The sequence below is a fragment of the Chelonoidis abingdonii genome, chromosome 2 (assembly GCF_003597395.2).
Source record: "Chelonoidis abingdonii isolate Lonesome George chromosome 2, CheloAbing_2.0, whole genome shotgun sequence".
Classification (NCBI taxonomy): domain Eukaryota; kingdom Metazoa; phylum Chordata; order Testudines; family Testudinidae; genus Chelonoidis; species Chelonoidis abingdonii.
This window is the reverse complement of record NC_133770.1, coordinates 136,147,870-136,166,813: the sequence shown is the minus strand read 5'-3', so window position 1 is coordinate 136,166,813 and position 18,944 is coordinate 136,147,870. Positions and strand designations below refer to the sequence as shown.

Below are 18,944 nucleotides of genomic sequence, written 5' to 3'. Positions count from 1 at the left end.
ATGTAAAGTAAATAAGGCTTTAAAAATGTTTAAGAAGCTTCATTTAAAATTAAATGAAAATGCAGAGCCCTCCGGACTGGTGGCCAGGACCTGGGCAGTGTGAGTGCCACTGAAAATCAGCTTGCGTGCCACCTTTGGCACCCATGCCATAGGTTGCCTACCCCTGGTCTAGACAGATTTGGTCCTGCCATGGGAGCAGGGGAATGGACTCAATGACCTCTCGAGCTCCCTTCCAGTCCTAGAATCTATGAATAGCATGCTGGGCATGAGAAGGAAGCAGGATCTAATGTATTTGGAACACACTAAGCAGCTAGCAAGCTCTGGTTGCTGCTGGGACAAGTAGTAGCTTAGTTCCACCCCTCCACCAATCAGTAAGTGCAGTCAATCAGGCAGCCCCTGCCAGGATCAGCTTTGCCCAGTGTATTGCTAAGAGACTGACTCTGCTGCACTGGGGATTGAGTACACTCTCTCAGGGGTGGTCCACACTGGGAATTTAAATCAGCATAAAAATCCACACCCCTAAGAGACACATACTTGACTTAACCCCAGTATAGATAGTGCCAGATTGACAGAAGAATCTTCCATCAACCTAGCTACTGCCTCTCAAGGAGGTGAATTACCTGCCCTGGTGGGAGAACCCCTCTCAGTATTACAACTTGATCCTGAAACCTTAAGACTGCTGGGACCTGAACTCTGAGAGACTTGCTGGCAATAGACTATTGGGCCAGATGGGGCTGAAAGTTTCACTATCTTGGATTAAAACCTTGGCCTCTCTCCATCTTTTTTGTACCATTCTGGCTTAAACGGACAGTTGATAATTCCCCTTGCATAGGGGAATATCCAGCTAGTACAAAGCCAGCACGGCTGTCCTATACCACCTGGTCATAGCCACTCAGTTTATGGGATGTAGGCCAGAGCACTTCTTGCACCAGTGATCCTGGATTGGCAGAACAGACCCTCAGGGGACCATTATGATCCAGCATAATTAGAGTATCACTAACAATGTTCTAAATTGCACAAAGGTCCCACAGCTGCCCCCAGGATGGCAGCAGGAGATCTCTAACCTCCCCCGTTTTTGGAACCTGCCCTGTCTCCAGCCATAATTATTCTCAATTTGAATGTGGAAGTCTCAGCATTAGTATATACACAGATGTAAGTGTATTTTGTCAGTTATAGTAAGGAGGTGTTTCATCCTCCTAAGTCTGAGTAACAAGAGTACTAGTATCCTGAAAATCATTTCCACATGCATTAACAGATATTATTTTTATATGCACCACATATTTAAGATAAGAACACAAAAGCTCAAAACGGAAGGTGATATTAGGATACTTGGAAAAAATTTGCTTCATCTTTCCATCCATAATCCCAAGAATGCTCTTTTAATTTAAACACATACATTAGAACCACTGTTCCCTCTAAGCTGTGTGCATGTGCATGCACACACAGATCCTAAACCCCGTGCACATAGTGAAACACTGTGCACACAAAAAATGAAATCCTACATTGGAGCCAAGCCAAATTATCATTTACAGGTGACTTTTGACATTGTTTGCCCGCCATCTATCAACACAGCCAGATTCTACTAGCTGGCAAAGTGGGAACTGGAAAGGAAGGCAATGAATCTTTCGTATCCCTCCCCACCAGCATTTCGAACGTGGAACGTTGATCACGTCAGGACGGTCAGGACCCACACATCTCCTTGTAATCTGTTCATTTGGCTGTGTACAAACTCAAGTACATGCGAATAAGTCTAAATGCCTGGCTGTAGTTGCTAAGGAACTGCAAAGATTTCCCAGAAATGAACAAAGGTAAGTGTTGTTTTCATGACTGAAATCTTTCAAAGGCATTGGACTTCATACATTTACTCATGATGTTTTACCATTTTTCTGTGGGGGGTTTTTTGCTGCGTTTTTTTGCTATGCACAAACTTCTGGTATCCTGATCCGAATGATCTCCCGTTTGCTCTTTTGTCAAGTCATGCTGTTAAGTGCATTGAAATAGTAGCCATATAATAGAAGTATTAATTTTAAATAAACCAATCTGGTAAAAAAAAACAATCCCAAAATGTCACTGTCTAGAGGTCTAAAGTGTAAAAGAACAGCAACTTCATATAAGTTTGGATGGCTGGATGAGACTATAGAGAAAGTTACACTGAAGTCACATAGTGTAATGCTTGTTAAACCGTGAAATATTCACATATGATGAGGACAACGAAGTGGTTTGTGTATACTGTCGAGATGCCAGAGCTGCCGGAGAATTTTCAACAGGAATAATGTGGAACAATGTATGGAAGTTGGATTTTTTAAAGCATCATCTGTTAAGTAAGTCTAGATGGTATAACAAGACTTTGAAACAATAACCCTTCCTTATGGAGAAGATTGCTTAGCATGATTCTTGAAAGTCCAGCTGAAAAGCAGAGGAGGCAAATTAATCTTGAATGCAAGCACTCAAACCCAGAAGAAATCAAGGTACTTATTGACAGTGTGTTGTTGGCTATTAAAATGAGCAGCTCAGTGCTTTCTGTTCAGGATATTAATAACCATATGGAAAAGTATGTGCTCATACCAGCAAGCTGGAGAACTAAAAATTATGCTTTTGAATTTCTTGAAATTATCAACTGCATTGTCCAAAATGACCTCATGCATGAAATAGCATCGGCAATGTTTCATACTCTAGCTGTTGATGAAAGCAATGATCTAGCCATTAAGAGATACTTGATACTCTACTTTAAATATAGATCCACAAATTCTGCAGACTGTAAAACTTTGTTTGGTGGACTATTACGATTGCAAGAATGTGGTGCTGTTTCAATAGTGTCTGCAATCAAAGAGTTTTATAAAAAACACCAACTTGATCTAATGAAAATGGTGATGTTCACATCTGATGGTGCCTCCATGATGCTGGGCAACTCAATGGCGTGGTGGCTCAGCTGAAACGTGATATTCCACACTTAGTCCAGCAACAGTGTGTTGCACACCAGGAAGACTTGGGGATTTCTGATGCATGGAAGGAGGTCAAACTGATAAGAGACATCGAAACCTTAATGAGAACTGTCTACACGGTGTTCTGTTGGTCATCCAGGAGAAAATGCAAATTTCAGGAGATAGTGAATGCTTCTGAATGTGAGTCAGTGGCTTTCAGGCCACTCAATGAAGTGTGCTGGTTATCTAGGCATTTTGCGCTTTGAGAAGTTATTCACAACTATAATCCTCTTCTGGAATATTTTCAGCAAGACAAAGATACTGATCTAGTTTCTAAATACTGCCACAAAAAGCTGAATACCGTGGAATACCGAATGACATTAGAAGTTTTGAATGATGTTTTGTTGGAGCTGGCGTCACTATCCACGCTGCTCCAGAAACGGGACTTTACATCTCTTGAAGCATCTCACCTTGCCTGAGGTAAACTGAACAAGATCAGAAGACAGTACCTTGGAGATTCAGTCTCATGCAGTGACAAAGTTAAGGCTCCCTTAGATATGAGCTCTCAAGAAAATTATGAAATTGATACCAGTTCCATAATAACTTTCATAAACATCTTGTGTGCACATTTGGCAGACAGGTTTCCAGAGAATGAAGTCCAGGAGTGGTCCACTTTTGATTGTGTAGCAATAGTTAAGTGTGACTTCAATTTTGGAATTCCTCAGATCAAATCCCTATGTTCAAAATACAAAGACTTTCTTGCTGAAGAGGTTGTTATAGTCAGTCAGTACAATGACTTCAAGTTTGCAGTAGCCGAAAGAATCAAAAGCCAATTGGTTTTAAGTTTCCTGGATATGGGGGCGGCTCCAGGCACCAGCACGCCAAGCCCGTGCCTCGGGCGGCAAGCCACGGGGGGTGCTCTGCCGGTCGCCGCAAGGGCAGCAGGCAGGTTCCCTTCTGTGGCATGCCTGCAGAGGGTCCGCTGGTCCCGCCGCTTCGGCGGACCTCCCGCAGGTGCGCTACCAAATCCGTGAGACCAGGGACCTCCTGCAGGCAAGCCGCCGAAGGCAGCCTGCCTGCTGTGCTTGGGGCGGCAAAATACCTAGAGCCGCCCCTGCCTGGATATGGTGACATTTGCTCACCAAAACAAACAGTTTCAGGATCTTGCAAAGTTGATGGATATTGGAAGAACATTCTTAGCATCAAGTGCAGACTGTGAGCATGGCTTTAGCTTAATGAACACTCTAAAAAATAAACGATGGAATCGTTTACAAGTTGAACATTTGGACATGCTGCTGTGTATTAAAAGTTACCAGCTGGATGGAGGACTGATAGATCAGTACAGAGTTTATATTGAATGGGCAAATGAAAAAGATCGCAAGGAAAAACAGTAAGGTTAGTTTAGCAGTCTTTGACATTTTGACCAATAAGGAAATTAAAATGCATTTGTAATTACATATCTTATTCTTGGCTGATAATCATTTATTGATATTTTTTATGAAAATTTTAAATTTAAAACACAAATCTTGTATTTCTTTTTTTACTTATAATGTCTCTATCTGAAAACCCATATAAATTGACATAATGGGATACTTATTAAATTGTCTTTATTATATGTTTATCAAAATCTTTTCAGACGTGTATAGAATTAAAGATGAAAGTGGACATCAACAGGCAGAAACCTATGAACTGATAATGATTATGATTAATATGTGCTTGATATATGCTCGTGATTGTCTATAAAAAAAGATCCTAAAGCGTAATGTTTAAAACTAACTTCTGCTTCATGAATATTTAAAAATGACATTTATAAAATAACATGGTGTAAAACTATTATTATCACAAATTGCAAATGAAAACTTTTTAAATGTATAAGCATTTTACTTGCTTGGGCGCTTTTGCCTCATGATGCACAAATTTAAAATTCTGCTTCAAAAATTTGCATGGAAGTAATTTTTTGCACACACGGCCTGTCAAAAATTAGAGAGAACATTGATTAGAACCTCATTCTTAGTTGGCTAATCCATAAACCCAATTCATTCTCACAAAATGTCCCCTCCTTTCAGTAAGCACAACCTGAGATTGGAGGTGTCACTCAATTAAAATTTTAGGCATACAATGCATGTTATAAATATTGAGCTATACAAGTTATCTTTTGAGAAATATTATACTGAAATGAATATGTGGTCATTCTGGAAAAAATACATCCTCTGTTAAATCTGCTTGGTAAAATACTGTACCAGAAAAATAAACTATCAAATAAGTCACTAAGGCCTGGTCTACACTAGGGGAGGATCGATCTAAGATACGCAAATTCAGCTATGAGAATACCGTAGCTGAAGTCAACGTATCTTAGATCAATTTAGAATCACTTACTTCGCATCCTTGCGGCACAAGATTGACGGCCGCTGCTTCCCCATTAACTTTGTTTCTGCCTCTTGCCAAGCTGGAGTTCAGCAGTCAACGTGAGAGCAATCGAGGATCAGTTTATCGCATCTACACTGGATGCAATAAATCGATCCTCAATAGATCGATCGCTACCCGCCAATCCGGTGGGTAGCATAGACGTACCCTCTTTAATGTCATGCAGCAATATCAAGAGTCTCCACATTGGCTCTGACATATCTTCAATATAATATTGACTTTTTATTATGTCAATGGATATGTTGCCCGTTGACGAGATATATACTTAATTTACCAAGTAATAGAGTAAGCCATTGATAATGTTAAATTTCCTAGAAGAAACACACTGAGAGCTGACCATGATTTGTCCACTACTGAAGCTAGTGCAACAGTCAATGATATAGATGAAACAGCCATGGAAACCGATACGTTGCCTTTCTGAAAGACTCCTGTTATGTGGCAATAGGGAGAGTGCACTGTTAGGAAAATAGTGATGCAGTGTAGAAGTTGTTTAGTCATTACATGTGAATGCATTCAGATTTAGTTCAGTGGCACTATCATATATGCATACAGAGTTGTGGATATAGGTGAACATCAATATATCAGTTATTGCTACAGTAACTTGAGTATTGTTGTGGCAAGAAACTGGCGGTTTTTGTAGAAAGGGAAAAACCATATGAACAAGCAACCATGTTGCCTGACCAAAGTGAAAATTATTCCAAGACCACCGCCTTAAGAAGCAGGTATTGTTTATGTTTTATAGGTAATTCCAATGGGTTATTCTGCAATTGATTTGTGTAAATGAGAGCAGAGTTTGGTCCTTGAGTCTTTAGGTGATCCAGTGCTACACTAATCATTTGTCGTGGTGAGCAAACACCCTATCTGCCTACATGGTCATTTTGCCTTGTGAATGAAGTAAAAAAGCAGCCACTTGTATATTAGTAAATATTGTACCTAACAATTATCTCATTATCTCACCTGAAGAGAGGCACAATGCAAACCCTTGTCAGTTTTCATGTCAGTGTAGAGTAGGTTCTGAACCTTACCTTGTGCAAATCATCATGTCTCTCTCTGCCTTAGGTACTTATATGGCCAAAGCTTTATTGAACTCAGTGGAGTTATAACAATTCTCCCAGCTATGTCTGAAACTCCTTCTAGGACCATGAGCAAATCATTTTACTTTCCTGTGCCTCAGTTGCCCTAACAGGAGGGCATAATCCTTCAATATACCTCATAAGAGCGTTATGAGTCTTAATTAATTAATGTTTATAGAGCCTGTGGAGGTTCGTCTGTACTAATTTTATGATTATGTGACCTACCTATTAAGATAGTCAATGCATAGTTATATTGCGCTGTTGGAAGGTGGGAATTTACTGGTAGAGTTTAATAATGAGCTGTTGGGTAAAAAAGTAGGGAGGCAACACAATAGTCCAGGTAAGAAACAGGACGGCAAACCCTTGAAAGTCAACAGCCAAGCTGTGAAGAGGTGATTTCCAGGCTCCAGTACAAGAGACCCAGCTGCTTTGTCGAGGCAACAAGCTTAGAGATCAAAATGACACAAAATGCTTATAAAGGCCCCCTACAGAAAGGGATTTGGGAGGGGGTGAGTTGTCAACCGCTGCTCAAGGAAAGTTGCTGATGGGAGACACAGATGTAGAGTGACTGACAACAGCATCTGTAGTAGAAGAGTTTCTCTCTCCCAGCCCAGAGGTGCAGGTACCTGACCTAAGTAGAATTTACCAAAACATGCGATGGAATGTTAAGGTTGAGGTAAGATCAGAGGTATTTAGGCTTGTGTTTACTCATCTGTAAAATGGAGATAATGACCTACTTTGTAAAGCACTTTAAGCCCTGCTAAGGGAAAAACAATATGTAAGAGCTAGATGGTATTATTATTATTTATTATTGTTGTGGCTATCATGCTGTGTTGTTTACTTTTCTCTGATTACTATATATGTTTGGGTGAATGTACAGTGCATTTGTTTTGAAGAATCTGTTTTGTATCACTCTAATCAGCCATTGGTCAGATATTCCTAGAGGGAAGTTGATCGCAGGCCCCCAAATCCATTTATCATGGTTGGAAACAGGGCTGCCACCTAGGGATCCAGCCTAAGAGTGGTGCAACTGCAGGTTCCATCCAGAGAGAGATGAAGATAGCAAAACTTATCACCTAAGCAGTGCACTCAAGAAGGATTGCAGAGGGGGAATGGGGTCTAAGGCACCATTCTCCCTGTAACTGCAACAGTACAGTTGATAAAAAGTGTGTGTGTTGGGGGAGAGAGGATGTATCCTGATGATCCAGTCTAGAGCCAGGTGAATCACAGGGTTCCACTCTGGGAGAGGTGCAGATAGAAGGCTGTCACTTGGAAATAGTGTCCATGCAGAGACTGGGACAGAGATCACAGGTGCAGCTCATACATGCACCATGACAGAGCCCTTTGAGGTCATCAGATGAGTTATATAACATACATGAAAAATATTTATTCTAGGTGTACTTGCTTGAAATTCCTTTTTGTTTCCATCACAATTTCAATCTTCTTCTAAGCAATCATTGAAGTATTTATCAAAAATCATTTTCCACATCTTTTATTTTAAAACCCTATGGTCCAGCCCTATAGTTTCTGTTTTTCATTCCATTGTTACTGATGTCACACATCATAGCAAAACAAGTGATACACTGGATATATTTGCTTTTAATCCAAATGTTTTCTCTCATTATCTTCCATCAGATCACATAAGCATCCCTCTCTGAAGACTGAAATATTGAGTTCAGCACTTCATGTACCCTTTACTAAATTGATGTATCAAGTTTAGTGCTTGATATATTAAGTTCAGTTCTTAGTCAATTTATTTCAGCAAATGTTGCATATTGTGTCAAGTGGGTGATATAGCTGTTCCTCATGCAGCACATCAGGTTTGAAAATATGATATATTAGAAAAAGCTGACACGTTGGATTCAAAAAGTTGGTGATGGATTCAAAAGTGAATGTTTCTTGTCAGTAAATGTATCTGATTTAGAAAGTGGCAAATATCTTGCATTGCAAATGATCATATTTACAGTAGTTGAGTTTTGGATCAGTCAGATATATTGCAGAACATATTATTTTTTATCTATTTTTGTGTTTTCTGAACTGAGAGGTATCAGCATTCCTCCAGCTTGCACAGGCACAGAGTAACAGAGAGATGAATGAACTCCTGGCATGAGTCTGACGTTGTGTATCATTATACAGCCACAACCATAGCCAACCTCTGGTTTTACCACTGACTACTGTGCTTTATAGATAGTCTACAAAATGCCTAGACAGGTGAACACCATGTAGGGAACATTGAATTGCAATTAATACTCTGGGGAAAATACAGACTATCTTCAAATAATTATGATTTTAATTTAAATACTTTATTCTTTGTAATGTGAATATTATATGGACAAGAATATTCTGTTCTGTAAACTGCAAAAAATGTATAAATTAACATGATGTACCTGCATCTCTCTAGTGAGGCACTTTTTATTACGATTCATATCCTAAAACAGTGATGTCATGATGTGCCATAAGACATAGGGGAGCAGAAAAGCGATGACTGTTATTCACCAGCATATAATTTTTGATACTCAAATTTTGACACTGAAAAAGGTACTTATTTTTAAAGGGATGAAAGCATCTTGCATTCTTGGTTTCAGAAAAAAAGACTAAATGTATGAACATACACAACATTAATCATACTTTAACAAATAATTATAATTTACTACATAAGAATGGCCACCTGGGTCAGACCAGTGGTCCATTAGCCCTGTCTCCTGTCTTCCAACAGTGGCCAGAGCCAAATGATTCAGAAGGAATGAACAGAACAGTACGATTACTGAGTGATCCATCCCTTGTCATCCACTCACAGCTTCTGGCAGTCAGAGGTTTAGGGACACCGAGAGCATGGGGTTGCATCCCTGATCATCTTGGCTAATAGCCATTGATAGACCTATCTTCTGTGAACTTATTTTATTCTTTTTTGAACCAGGTTATACTTTTGGCCTTCAGAACATCCCTGGAAATTAATTCCAGAGGTTGACTGAGTTATATGAAAAAGTACTCCCCATGTTTGTTTTAAACTTGCTATTTATTAATTTTCATTGAGTGGGCCTTGGTCCATGTGTTATGTGAAGTAGTGAATAACAATTCCTTAGTCACTTTCTCCACATCATTCATGATTTTAAAAAGCTCTATAATATTCCTGCTTAATTCCAGTCTTTTAAACTTCTCCTGGTATGGAAACTGTTCCATACTCCTCATCATTTTTATTGCTCTTCTCTGTATTTTTTCCAGTTCTATTGGTTTTTGTTTGTTTGTTTTTTGAGCTGGGGTGACCAGACCTGCATTCAGTAGTCTAGGTGTGGGCATATCATGGATTTATATAGAGAGGTATTATGATATTTTCTGCCTTAGTAACTATCCCTTTCCTAATGGATACTAACATTCTGTTAGCTTTTTTGACTGCTGCTGCACAATGATTAGATGTTTTAGAGAACTATCCACAATGACTCCAAGATCTCTTTCTAGAATGGTAACAGCTTATTTAGTCCCCATCATTTTGTATGTATAGCTGTGATTATGTTTTCCAACGTGCATTACTTTACATTTATCAACACTGAATTGTATCTGCCATTGTGTTGCCCAGCCACCGAGTTTAGTGAAATCCCTTGTAACTCTTTGCAGTCAGATTTGGACTTAATTATCTTGAGTAATTTTGCATTGTCTGCAAACTTTGCCTCCTCACGGTTTACCATTTTCTCCAGATCAGTAATGAATATGTTGGAATGGTTTTTGACCTTTTAATCAGTTACTGATCTGTGAGAGGACTTTTCCTCTTATCCCATGACTGGTTATTTTGCTTAAGAGCCTTTGGTGTGGGACCTTGTCAAAGGCTTTCTGAAAGTTCAGGCATACTATATCCCCAAGATCACCCTTGCCCACATGTTTATTGACCCCATCAAAGAATTCTAATACATTGGTGAGGCATAATTTCTCTTTACAAAAGCCCTGTTGACTGTTCTGCAACGCATTGTGTTCAGCTGTGTTTCTGACAATTCTGTTCTTTACTATAGTTTCAACCAATTTGCCTGGTAATGAAATTAGGCTTACCGGACAAGTGCAGAAGTCCCTTGTTGAGGCAATTGTTTTGGCTTCTCATTGTTTCAGTTGCTTTAACAGTTGTGCAATATCTTCACTGCAAAGAGCTTTGCTTTCAGTGCTGTCAAAGGGGAGGAGCCAGCACCATATGAACTTGCAGCTGTTCTTGGACCACAAGTGCTATGTATACCCTTAATTTGACAACCACTGTTTATTAAGCTGAATAATGTGTGCACTACACCTGCTCATTCCCTAATACCATAGTTGTCACTTTTGGCTGTTTCAGATAAGAAGACAAGGAGGAATACAGTTACTGGTGGACCTGTTGGATCATCGAATGACAGAAGTCCACCGTAGTGCCTGTGGAGCTTTGAGAAACTTGGTATATGGGAAGGCAAATGATGACAACAAAATTGCTCTGAAAACCTGTGGCGGTATCCCAGCATTAGTACGGTTGCTCCGCAAGACTACGGATTTGGAAATCAGAGAACTGGTCACAGGTTTGATTCTTTCTATGTATTTTTTTTATGAATGTCAAGTACTAACTAGGTACTAGTACAGTACTGTTTGTGCAGCACAGTGATGTGTATCTGTTGCTTCATAAATAACCTTTTGCTTTATCACTGTCTTCCCTGCTTTGCAACTATCATATGCCAACAAATGTACACTTTCAGGTTCTTTGGACAGGCGAAATATTGACTGACTCCAATCAATATTTAACAGACACTTACTGAAGCATCAGTGATTTTCTGAGATGGTTTACTCTTTCTTCCCCCACTAGTGGAGAACTGTGTTGATGTGATTGCATTCTGTACACAGGTTATTCTTTGTGCTAACAATTCCATCATTGGGTATGCTTTCCCCCTTTTCCTTTGTAATTCTTCAAAGTGGAGTTATGCCACACCATCTCTTAAGTCTGCAAAGCCTGCCTGACTCTTCTTTGCTTCTTAAAGAAATATGTGCAAGGGGAAGGATATTGAGGATATGGGCAGTGTTTTCTTTTTTTATGAAAATGGCATACTGGACAGAAAGCTGTAAATACAGAAAGCAGAGTTTGGTAAAGAAATTATTTCATATTGTGACAGGGTAAAATCTGCTCTGCAATTGTTTCTGGAGTTGCTTTGTTTTTAATTCAGCATGGGTCTTGGTTTTTGAGCCACACAGCAAAAGAACAAACAAACCCCCTCACTATTAAATTCTCTGGTGTTTTAAATATTTTTGTCTATTTTTGGCCAAAACCACCGTAACTTAAACTAAATGTTAAGAGCAGTTACTTCTTTTTAGGGATTTGTTTGTGTGTTTTGGTGCTAAGGTGAAAAGTACGCAGCTGAAAGTATACTTGAAATATGCTACAGTGTTTCAGTGGGCCGACATAGGTAGCATGAAAATAAGATATAAAGCTCCTTTTCCTCAGCTTGTTTTTGTCCAGCAGAAATGAGAAGTGGAAATGTGGCATAATCAGTTGTAAACTTCACCCTCCTCCCAATTTGAGTGCTGGTTACATGTGAATATTACCATTTTTTCACTTCTATTTGCAGTATATCACAAACTTCCCTTTCCAGAGAGTGGGGCCCTCTGTCAGTGATGACTGTACATGAGCAGAGTTCACTTTTCATAAAGCTTTGTCATGTTACATCAGCTCCCCCTGCAAGAGGAGGGTGCTTGCAAATATGTGAAATAAACTTTGTTAAGGAAAAACTATATGAAGATTTTTTAATCCTCTGTAATTTGACCCTTCACTTGGCTATTAAAGTGTCAGTGATGTGAAAATTAATTTCGTGTTACAAATCAAAAATCTAAAGATCTCTTTAGTTTTTTACAGTGTCCATATCTCCACTGAAACTTTTTTTTACTAATGAATATGATAAAAATTTTAGTCTTTAGTGATACAAGGATCTATATACACATACCCCTCCCCACTTTTTTCAAAAGATCGTCCACTGTTTAAGACAATTGATAAGAACAACAGCCGTGTGTTGACTCAGAATTTCCTTGCTCAAGGGTGCGTGAATCAGCTCCACAATGCTTTTTAAGTGTAGATTTTTGTATTTAATTTTGTTTCTTAATTATCACACCTTTCATCTCATACCTGTTATTCATGATCTATTATATTCTTCTTGTCAAGAAGACGCTGTGCTACATGGGGCTTTGATGGCGCATCCTGCTGAGTGACAGAATTACTGACAAACCTAATAAAGTGAAACTACTACTTCAGTTTCAACATATTTGTTCTGCTTGTGCTTGTGTTGTCTGTCTCCTGACTCCAGGGAGCACTCTGCCTGCTTACTCTGAGCAAATGAGTAGAAAAGTGCTAATGAACTCCCTCATTAGCTATAATGGATGTTTCCATGGTATATGTTGCTGTAATATTAAAGAGATCATTATTATTCAGTTGTTAAGAGAGTAAGCTACCCTATATACTCCATGCATTAAACAATATATCACTGAATTCTCATGCACTACCAGTGAAAGAAAAAAATAAGCTAACATGCCCTCAGATTGGTTATCTTCAAACTATGTGACTGCTAATGACAGGTGTCATACTCTGACCTCTAATAGCTGTAACCAGTAGCTGCAATGAAAGCTGTAGCTAAGAGGGAGGATCGCAGTGCGAGAGAGTACTAAGCATACATAAAAGGGGAGAAATGAGTAGAGCCGGGCAGAGTGAAGTTGTTGAATGGAATCAAAGCCATTTGTAGCTCAGGATTTCATTGCGTTTTTTACTGGTTATATATCCCACCAGCTATTTGTGGCCCACAGCCTATTTGTGTTTCTGTGCCTCTCTGTATGGGAGACACTTTAGGTTTGATAATGAATTACTGGTAGTGCTACTGCTCTGTTGGGCTCCTATCCAAAGAAATGATGTTCACTATGCCTCAGAGCTTGAATCCTTCAGTAGCCAGACTGGTACTGGGCCTCTTCATCAGGGTCCCCACTTGCTCTCTGTAACGATCCTGTAGTGTGGGAGCTGCCGCCAGTCAGATTTCTTCCCTACTGTCCTTTCTGGAAAAGGGAAAATAAGTCTCTCAGTAGCCTCCTCTTGTAGTAGTGTGAGAGAGAATATTTCTTTGGTACCACACCTAAGTTGGTGGTAGGTGCCGGAGAGAGGAAGCTTCTGTTGGTTGCAGTCACCTGCTTGAATGGGGTGAATGCAATATAGTACATCAGCAGATCCTCCTTTGGCTAGTGAATGAATAGATTGTATGTATCAGCAATATACATAATATAGAACTATGTAATGTGTCTGACTGTATATGATGTTCTTTATCCATCCATCCTATAGAAAACCTATTTTCATTCATTTTAGAGGATATTATTGGCTCCATCATAGTCCTATACCTGTCTTACTTATATGGCCCCCATCACCATAGTATCTCAGTGCCTCAATATTTAATGTATTTATCATCACAACATCCCTGTGAGGTAGGGTAGTATCATTGTCCCCATTTCACACATAGGGAATTGAAACACAGAGGCCCAGATCCACAAAAGGACTGAGGTGTTGCAACACTGAGCATCATAGTGCCTAAGGCCAGGTCTACACTATGGCCCTATGTTGGTATGACTACGTTGCTCAGAGGTGTGAAAAATCCACAGCGCTGAGTGACCTAGTTACACCGACCTAACTCCCCGTGTACACAGAGCTATGTCAACGAGACAGCTTCTCCCATCAACATAGTTACTGCCTGTGGGAGAGGTGGATTATCTGTGCCCATGGGAGAAGCTGTTCCATCAACATAATAGTGCTACAATGAAATGCTACAATGGCGCAGCTGCACAGGTGCAGCTATGCCACTGTAGCACTGTATGTGAAGACAAGACCTAACTTTTAGGTGCCTAGAAAATGACAGGAACAAGACTGCAATCCACAAAGCCTAACTAAGGTACCTAGGCTACCTATACAATATATGGGGAGAGATAGGTGCATGGAGTGACTGGAGCAGGGGCACTGGACCTGGGTCTCTCACTCCCAGGGGGATGTCCTAAGCACCAGGCTACATAGTCATTCTGTCTGTCTCTCTGACCCAGTGACTGTTTCACTATGGTTAAATACTTAGTCTTTGGCCTAGAGTGTGAGCATGGGAATGACTCTTTACTCCAATAGTTAGTGCACTCAGCTAGGAGGTGGGAGACCTTGGGTCCAGTCCTCCTCCTCCAATGATTCTTTCACTATTTATCCACAGTGGAATAGCTTTAACGGGAGAGACAGAGGGAGTCCTACATCAGAATATCTCATAGCCCAGTGGTTATAGTCCTGGGTGACCCCTGTTCAAATCCTTCCTCCCTCTCTGGCACAGAAAGGGGGAATTGAGCCTGGGCCTCTCACATCCCAGGCAAGTGCTATAAACACTGCACTAAAAGTTATAAAGTGGACATCATCACCTCCTCCTCCACCCAGGTCTTGAAAGAGATCCAATCCAGAGGGGGGCCTCTGAGCAAGCCTGCCGAAACAGGCCATGAGCACAAGTTAGGCAGCTGAACCCCTGTCGTCTTTTCTGGCTTCTGAATTGCTCTGTGGCTTAGGTGGGAGATAGGCATTCAGATGCCTAGAGGGAAGCAGCTCTGTGCACGTCCAGAAGCTGAAACTTGGGCACCAAGTGAGTGTAGGTGCCTGCAAGATTTGCCAGTTTCATTGATCATAGTAGAGCCAAAACTGGGATTTAGGTAGCAAGATACCTTTGTGGATTTGGGCCTGGGAGACTAACTGACCTGTCAAGGGTCACACAAGAAGTCTTTTTCAGAGCAGGAACTTGAACAAAGGTCTTCTACAGCCCAGACTAGGGCCCTAACCACTGGACCAGCCTTTCTACAATTATATTTATAGTAGAGTGAAGCATTTGAACTATCCTGTAGCACTCACATGTGGCTTCACCCTTTGTGAGCAGTGCACCCATTCAAAATTCATGTTGAGAAATTATTTTAAATTGTTCTTCTTTGTAACTAACAAGGTGCTACTGTGTTAACATCTCTTCGTGTTAAGCCAATAAATTATCTCTTAAAATCTTTTGATTTATGTTTAGGCAAGCAATACTGAACATAAGGGGACTGCTCCTGGATTCTATGGTACTGTAAATAAGGCAGGAGGAATTGGAGTAAAAATAATGTAAATATCTACATACAAGTCACTGTATAGCTAAGTTTAAACTGCACACATGATACATGTTTGGATCTAATAAGGGAATAAAGGTGAATACATTTGAGAAGCCATATAGTCAAACAAGAACAGAAAGACTTTTTCCAGGTTTTGGAATTTTCGTCGAGTAGGGGTTAGCAGGCCTTTTGCAAAATAAGACCATTTTAAACTCTAGGCTTTGGCATATATTTACATTCTGCAAATACAGGCATGCCTATAAAACAGCTGGACAGTTTACACTGTAAAATCTGTTTACAGTAGAATATATTTATCCATTGCCTAAATGAAGCTGTATACTGGATAATTTTCTTTCCTTAAAAGGATTACTGTGAAAAGATGACCAGTATTTTATTTAAATCCTATCGGAGTCATTGTATAATCATTTTGCCAGAAATAATCTTAGGCACATATTCTCAAAATTCAGAGACTGCATAAATGTTCTTGAGAGTCATGCCCAGTTTAATTTTTCACTGTGATTTGCATTCATCTATGAAGATTATCAGTCTCACAGAATATTTAAGAAATTGTTATAATCCCTGGTAATCTGCAAGCTAGTGAATGAAAGGAGTTGTCTTTTCAGTATATTTTCTCAATTCAAACTTTTATCTCATTCCTTTTTAAAGTTCCTTAATTTGCAGATGAATTCTTTAAAAAATAAAATTTTATTCTCAGCTCCCAAAGCATGGTAGGATTTGTACAGTTGTATCAAGACTCAGCTCCTGGCAGCCATTCTACTCTTCTTATGCCCAGGGCCGGATTTACACCTTGCATGACCCCAAGCACAGCATCTTCAGCGCCCCTCTCCTACAGCTGACATTCGTGTTGTCTGTAAAAAATTAAACAAAAGGAAACATAAACGATAATTTAAATATTTATTCAATAGAATAACAAAAATACATGTAATTAAAACAATCACTTAGGTAGTAGGTAGGGTCCCCTACTGCCTGGGGCTTGGAGCCCTGAGGCCCCCTGCTGCCCTCAGCAGCTGGGAGCTGCCGGGGGGCCCCGCCACCCTAGGCAGCTTGGAGCTCTGGGGCCCCCCCGCCACCTGTGCCAGCCAAGAGCTGTGCAATCCCCCGCCACCCACCGTGGCTTGGAGCCCCCTCACTGCCTGCAGCAGCTGGATCTGTAGGGTATCCCCACCCTTGGAGCGCCAAACCACCACCGTTGGCCAGGGTACCCCAACACTTTTAACTTTCAGGCGCGCTGCCACACAGCCCCACCACCGCAATTGCCCAGTACCCCACACAGACCTCCACTGCCCAGCACCCCAACACACAAAAACCTTCCCCACCCCCTCACTGCCCAGAGCCCCCACATAAACCTCCTGGAGACCCACCCTGTCCCCTAGCTATATTCAAGGCTGGAAGGTGACTATATCTGCCTGGCGGAGTGTGCTGGCAGTGTGGCCAGGGCTGGTCGGGAATCACTCTGGCCCCTCAGGAACAGCACTATCAGCCAGGATGGAGCAGGAACAGGGTCTGCCCAGGCCCAGCTCTCTCAAGACTCACTTGCTCGGCAGGGCCCCCTGCTGAGCTCTTCCCCTGCCACAGGGGGCTGCTTCGCCTTCCCTGCCAGCTGAAGCACTCCAGGAGGGCTCCGTCTCCCACTCAGCCAGCCCCACTTCCTGCCAGGACCCAGGACCAGCAAATTTTGAATTTTTAGGTGCCCCTAGAATGCTGGTGCCCCTAGGCACGTGCCTACTGTGCCTACTTGGAAATCTAGCCCTGCTTATTCCCATACTAACTCTCGGTCACTCCATTGCCACTGCAGAGGAACTATAACACAATTTTCCCTTGCCTAGTTACTTTTGCCATTACCCTACTCCCGATTCAGCCGCCCTGCAGTCACAGATCAGCTTATTTCTTTCCTCACAAGAGTGGTTATTCCAAATGTACCTGTCTCCACATCCATTTTACTTATTTAAAAGCAGTTTATTGGTAAAATATAGAACATAGAAAGAAAAGTGTAGGGGAAAATGGTTAAAAGAAAACACCTTCAGTATGAAAAGTTCCTCTAAACAGGCTCCAAATCTCATTTTAAGAAAAGTCGAATGCCCTATAAGGAGTCCTCTTTCTTGACTTCCAACTGTCTCTCACTCTGTTTATATGTCTTTCTATACCACACTTATTCCATAAAATAAACAGGTTTACTTTAGTTCTTTCAGTTTTCCTAGTACAGTGTTAAGTGTTTGATAAAGCTAGGTCAAAAAGATGGGTATTATGTTTAGATCCTTCTCAGCTCTTGCAGAAGGAACTTCTGCTGCTATTAGGATTGCCAGGTGTCTGGTTTTCAACCATAATGCCCAGTCAGAAAGGACCCTGGCAGCTCTGGTTTGCACTGCTGATCGGGCTGTTAAAAGTCAGCTCCCTGCCTGCCATGGCTCCATGCAGCTCCCAGAAGTAGCAGCATCTTCTCTCTCCGGCTTCTAGGTATAGAGCAGCCAGGGAGCTCTGCACGCTGCCCCCTCCCCAAGCACCAGCGCCACAGCTCCCATTGGCTGGGAACTGCAGCCAATGGGAGCTGCAGGAGCAGTGCCTGCAGGCAGTGCCTGCAGACAGTGCAGCACACAAAGCCACCTGGCTGCATCTCTGCATAGGAGCCAGAGGGGTGACTTGCCAGTGCTTCTGGGAGCTGCCTAAGGTAAGCGCTGCCCAGACCCTGCACCCTCTCCCACGCCTCTGCCTTTGGCCCCAGTACTGATCCCCCTCCCGCCCTCCAAACCCCTTAGTCCCAGCCTGGAGCCCCCTCCCACACCCTGAACCTCTCATTTCTGGCTCCACCATGGGACCTGCACCCTTAGCCCAGAGCCTGTACCCTTTCCATACCCCAACCCCCTGCCTCAGCCTGGAGCCTCCTCCTATACTCCAAACCCCTCAGCTCCACCCCCAGGCTCCACAATTCCCTCTGTTCACTGTGTTATCTCCAGCAGAGACAGGCTGCCCAGGCATACCTGCTTGTGTTCTCTTCAGAGATGGTTAATAGTGTGACTGCCCATGGTTATTGATACCACGCAGCTCTTTTTATGCAAACCTATTTCATTCTTACGTTAATTGCATTACGGATAAAACATTAAAAACAGTAATGGAATCTACACTCAGGGCCGGTGCAACCATTTAGGCGAACTAGGCGGTTACCTAGGATGCCAAGAAAGTGGCGCCCCCCCAAATTTTTTTAAATGGTTGCAGCCGCTGCTGCTGGAGGGGCTGAGCTGCCGGCAGCAGCAGCTGCCTGCTGCCGGCAGCCCAAGGTGTCCCCCGGGTCAGTGCGCCGCAGCCCGGGAGCCCAGGGCGCTCCCCGCCCGGTGCACTGCGCCGTCGCCGCCGCGCGCCCGGGCGCCCGCCCCCGGGTCAGGGAGCCGCCGCC

At 41.8% G+C, this 18,944-nt stretch overlaps 1 protein-coding gene and 1 pseudogene across 5 annotated transcripts in view; both read left to right on the top strand.

Annotated features, from left to right (window-relative positions):
- Positions 1 to 18,944, top strand: part of CTNND2 (catenin delta 2) — a 1,230,307-nt gene that overhangs the window by 955,437 nt on the left and 255,926 nt on the right. For all 5 annotated transcript variants that reach the window (XM_075062683.1, XM_075062682.1, XM_075062681.1 and 2 more), the window contains one exon: positions 10,731 to 10,944. In XM_075062683.1, coding sequence (XP_074918784.1) covers positions 10,731 to 10,944 — 214 coding nt within the window. The remainder of the gene's footprint in view (positions 1 to 10,730; positions 10,945 to 18,944) is intronic.
- Positions 2,388 to 5,766, top strand: LOC142046423 (E3 SUMO-protein ligase KIAA1586-like; annotated as a pseudogene).